Source organism: Melanotaenia boesemani, chromosome 1 (genome assembly GCF_017639745.1).
Source record: "Melanotaenia boesemani isolate fMelBoe1 chromosome 1, fMelBoe1.pri, whole genome shotgun sequence".
Lineage (NCBI taxonomy): Eukaryota > Metazoa > Chordata > Actinopteri > Atheriniformes > Melanotaeniidae > Melanotaenia > Melanotaenia boesemani.
The window spans coordinates 2,103,856-2,109,129 of record NC_055682.1 but is presented as its reverse complement, the minus strand read 5'-3'; the positions used below and the strand labels follow the sequence as shown (position 1 = coordinate 2,109,129).

The following is a 5,274-nucleotide window of genomic DNA, read 5'->3' as shown; positions in this document are numbered from 1 at the left end:
AAAATTCACTGAATATAATAATAATAATAATAATAATAATAATAAAGAAAACAGAGGGAATTTATATATTTAGTCCCACGTGATGAATCACTTTATATTTTGTAAATAATTAAATTAATATCTGAACAAAAAACTGAAACGAACAAAACAAAACTGATTAAATTAGAAAAAAAACTGGAAAGAAAATATTTTTTACTTCAATCTTCAGTCAATAAAGTCTGAAACTTAAAAAGTTCCCACAGAATAAATAAAAAATAGTTACTTCATTTTTAACGTGTTAAATAACTAATAAAAGAAAAGAAATAAAAAATGAAAAAATATTTTTTTCTGATGTTCAGACGGTGTAAATTCAGATTTACCGTTTCTGCGCGTGACTTCAGAGAACAGTCACGATAGAGATAATGTTTTTTATTTCTTTTCTCACCTGTGACTCACCTGAGTGGTGACCTGGAGCAGCGCGCGCAGCAGCTTCACATCAGCGCTGGAAACAAAAGAGAAAAGAAATTAAGAAAAAGAAACAAAAGCGGCGCAAAAAGCAGCTCTCAGTGGATCCATTAGTCAATACAAATTGGTGACACACACACGCTCGCGCGCGCGCGCAAACTGTGCATTAGATGTTGCCAGACTCTCCAGCTGACCCCCTCGGAGCGCCGCGCGGCTCCGACCACCAGGCTCCTCCGCCCCGCATCTTTCTGCCGCTGCAGCTTTAGATGAAACTGGCTCGTGTTGGATCAGCGCGTGCATGTAAACAAGTGTAGCTCCCCCCTCCAACCTCCTCCATCCATCCCCACGCTGATCATGTGACGGTGAAAAAGTGCCCCCATTAATGAAGCCCCTCTGCGGGGGAGTCACCGCCGTCCAGCCCACAGTTGAGGAGGGACATGGAGGAGGCAGCAGCCTCGTAGCGCAGCTCTCAGCGGGCAGGAAGAGGACGGAACACGGCGCTGCGCCTGCCGGAGACCCGCAGCAGGACAGGAGCTGCAACTTTTCCTCAACTTCAGGTCGGACTTTCTGTGCGCGTAAAACCCGGAGCCATGCGCGCCAAACAGCAGAGCAGTTTTCTGTCGCGCGTAAAGACTCTGTGAGAACTTGGACCCGTTTGGAGAAAGTTTCTACAGAAAAAGGCGGGTCTGCAGACTGAGACTGAACTGATTACGACCCGGTTCGGTCCGTTGCAGTTCAGCTGAATAATGCCTCGCCCGGGAAGGAACACTTACAGCGACCAGAAGCCGCCGTACTCCTACATTTCCCTGACGGCCATGGCCATCCAGAGCTGCCCGGAGAAGATGCTCCCCCTCAGCGAGATCTACAAGTTCATCATGGACCGGTTTCCGTACTACCGGGAGAACACGCAGCGGTGGCAGAACTCCCTACGCCACAACCTCTCCTTCAACGACTGCTTCATCAAGATCCCCCGCAGACCGGACCAGCCCGGGAAGGGCAGCTTTTGGGCTCTGCACCCGAATTGCGGCGACATGTTCGAGAACGGGAGTTTTCTGCGGCGCAGGAAGCGCTTCAAGGTGGGCAGCATGCAGGCCAGCGACCCGCTGGCCCCCAGCAAGCCGCAGGACGCCGCGCACTACCTGCAGCAGCAGGCCAAGCTGCGGCTGAGCGCGCTGCACGCCGCCGCGCACCTGCCACAGATGCCGGGCGGATACAACCTGAGCTCCGTGACCCAGCCGTCCAGCTTCAAACACCCGTTCGCCATCGAGAACATCATCGCCAGAGAGTACAAGATGCCGGGCGGGCTGACGGCCTTCTCCACCGCCGGATACCCGCTGCACAACCAGCTCGCCCCGGCCTGGCCGCACATGTACGGCTCGGGGATGATGGACACCGCGGCGCCCATCTCCATGACCGCGAGCGACTACTCGCCCTACGGCATGCCGCTCAAGTCCATCTGTCACGGGGGTCAGACTCTGCCCGCCATCCCAGTGCCCATCAAACCCACGCCCGCCTCCGTGTCCGGTCTGCCGGGGCTGCCCGCGCACATCCCGGCTTTCCTCGCGAACTCGCCCCAGTCTCTGAGCCCCACGTCCCCGCAGACCGCCACCGGCCAGAGCAGCCCGGCCGCGCCCGCCGAGGCGCTGCCGACCTCGGCCTCCGCGGTGCTGCAGTCCGCGGTGACGGTGCACTGACGGGAATCTGACTCGGTTTCCTCTTTTTTTCTAAAAACTCTCCAACTCCCAAAGCAGCGTTTCTCCAGAACGAATCTTCATGTGTAGTCTGCAAGTCTGGCCTCCCATCAGGTTTATTTCCAGGAGCTAATTTCCTGCTTTATGTTTCCTCGTCACACTGGCGGTGTGTTCACGGCTCGCTGGATCCTGAGGTGACAAATTATCTCCATCTTTTGTGTTTCTTGCCTTTTCTTCTCACACTGAAAAGAAACTCAGATTAATGACTCGAAGATTTTCTTCTCCGTCCCGAGTTTCTTTTCTGCTCCAAAAAAAAAAGTTCAACCATGAACGAGGTTCTTTTTCCACTTTTAAACTCCAAAAGGAGCAAAGACCAAATATCCCGTTCCCTCTTCTTCCTCCTGAAGTCTGTTTTTCTGTAGTTTTAACGTGAACAATCGCAGAGATGAAATGAGACTTGAAGCTATATTTATGTCAGAGCTTGTGGATAGTTTAAAAGAAACGCGCCACGACTGCAGGATCTGATGTTTCTCATGCACTTTTTAGCTGAAGGACCCGCTGCTGTCTGTGTATTTGTAGCTGCATGCTCCTCCTGTCTGAAAAAGAAAAATAAGTCGTGTTTGTGCGTTTATTTTCCTGTTTTTGGGGGGCATTTAAAGCAGAAAAGCATGAACATAAAACGCCTTTTCTTCCTGCGCTGATCCGGATCCATTAAAGAGACATTAAATAAACCCAGTCTGAGTTCATTTGCACCGGTTCAAGCTTTCAGCCGAGACTTTCCAGACCCGGTAAACCTCCTCATGAGAGCTGGAAACACGAGACATGATCAAAAATAAAAAAGTTTAGACCCTGATGTTCCCAAAACCAGACTTCAGCTCAAACGTTAATGATTGATGGAGGTGATAAATGACGTCTGTCAGCATGATGTGATCCTCTGACGGGGAAAGGAAACCAGAGGACAGACATGTTGGACACTTTCCTCTCTGACTTCCTCAATGTGAAGATGAACCAGATTATTTTTTATTTTTCTTTAACTTCAAGGATTTTATTTATGTTTTTTTTCTCAAGACAGAGACAAAGATGAAACGTTAATTTATTTCATTTATGATCGTTTTAAATTTCCTTTCATCTGCCGGTTTTCTTCTTTCTGTTCCGAAATATAAAATAATAATAATTATTATTATTATTATTATTGTTGTTGTTGTTATTAACAAATCTTTTCTATTAAAATCCACATTTCTATAGTTTGTAAAAACTATCTTTTAGAGACATTTCAGAAACAAACTGTTTATTTAATAAATTTATTGATTCATTTTCTGAAATTCATCAGTGTTTTATTCTAAATTATTAATTTTAAGAATAAATTTAGCCAAACATCCAAACAGTTAAAGATGAAATTAGGTGATTTTCTTGCATCCAGGCAGATAAATATGTTCAATTTATTCTTTGAGTTAAAAATGTGAAAAAGAAACAGAAAAATGTTTTAATGTTTTAATCTCCTGATTAAATTAATTCTATGTGCAGTTAAAATGAAATATTGAATTAATCTTTCTTAAATCTGCAGTTTGTATAAAAATCAAAGCCGTTATCGAGTAAAATCTCCACTTCTTTTGCCTCCATGAAAAACCTGCAGCATCTGAACAAAGAGCCGTTTATTAGGAGCAGAAACTTCTCGCTTTGCTTCTTCAGCTTGAGACGAATTTCAGCTTCATGTGGACGATGGAGGAAAATAAAATCCTGTTTCTTGTTTCAGCTGCGACGAGAAATCTGGTTGAATCTTAAAAATGAGCAAAATGTTTCTGAATGTTTGGTTTTTCAGCTGCAGATTTTTCTGTTTTTCTGTCAGTTTCTTTGAACTTTCAACAAAAACATTAAACTTTATAAAGCTGGTTCTGAATACAACAATTTACCTGATCATGAAAAATGATTTAAACCTCATTTTTATGTGAGGATTTAAGAAACAGGAACAACCCAAACGCTTTTACTTAAAGATTTTAACAAAAAGTTACATTTTTGCAGATAAAAACTTGACTGTTTTTTGAGTTTATGTTTAGTAAAATCCTGATTTTTAATTTTCTTAATAGTGGCACACGTGGATTTAATGTGAGAGGTTTTAGTTAATTAAAAGAAAATCCTCTTAAAACTTCGGATGAAATAAAACACGATGTGTTCAGAAATTTATCCTCAAGTCTAAAATTTACCTACAAACCAACATGTTGATGATCTGAAGCCAAAAACAAAACGCATGTAAAACTGAACCTGAAGGAGAAAAAGTTTGATTTCACACCATAAAAACGTGAGAAATTCAACTTGTCATTTCCATCAAGAATTCTGTCCCTGAACTCATCGCAGTCCAGAGGCTTCGTTTTACTTCCAGGTTTGTCCTGATGGACCGAAGAGCTCATTTCTGAAATATGTCGGATTGTTTTTGATCTTATTTAACTTTTTATATTTTACTGATGAAGGACTGAATGAAGGTCAGCAGGAAGTTGCACGTGGAGCTGCTCCACGTCCTCATTGGATTTTTTCCATGTTCAGATTTCCAGCATCAATCTCCAACCTGCTGGATTTGCTGATGTCTTCACTGTTGCTACGGCAACCCTGATGTCTGGATAAAAAAGAAATCTGATCCCTCACAAACACCTGAGCAAATCTGGACAAATAAACTGGGCGTCTGCAGACCAGGTCCGAAGGTCTGGATTCACATCTAGTAAAACCCAAGATGTCCTGCAGTTTTTGCTTTTTTTTTAAGTGTGACCCTGACATGAAGCAGAGTTCCTGCTTCTCTAAAGATGAGATCATCGTCTCACCTGAAACTAATTTCCGTCTTTGTCAAGTTCCTGCATTTCTTATTTCTTTGCTGGCGAGATCTCAGCCTCCCGGGCGTCTTGTGTAGTTCCAGGTACAGGTGACATATAAATGTCTTTCTCTCCCTGCATCATTTTCATCATGTGATATTTCACAAGGTTCTTGTTAAACAACTAGTGGAATTAGTTTAGTTGCTGAATACAAATTAAACCAAGAGATGTATTAAACCAGAACAGTGTTAATATGTGAATGGGCCCAGCAGGACGAAGGTTAAGAACCCGGCTCTAGACAAGGTGCTTAGTCCTACAGAGGAACTGAATGGACCATAATA

General features: G+C 43.7%; 1 protein-coding gene across 1 annotated transcript; it reads left to right on the top strand.

The window, feature by feature from the left end:
• Positions 1-364: 364 nt before the first annotated feature.
• Positions 365-2,857, top strand: LOC121645449 (forkhead box protein B1-like). The gene has a single exon (XM_041993911.1). It carries the CDS (start codon positions 1,191-1,193, stop codon positions 2,136-2,138), a length of 948 nt encoding a protein of 315 aa, XP_041849845.1. The 5' UTR covers positions 365-1,190; the 3' UTR covers positions 2,139-2,857.
• Positions 2,858-5,274: the final 2,417 nt, after the last annotated feature.

Bases quoted from the DNA above. Each gene is read 5' to 3' on its own strand.
- LOC121645449 (XM_041993911.1), top strand. From the start codon at position 1,191: ATGCCTCGCCCGGGAAGGAACACTTACAGCGACCAGAAGCCGCCGTAC.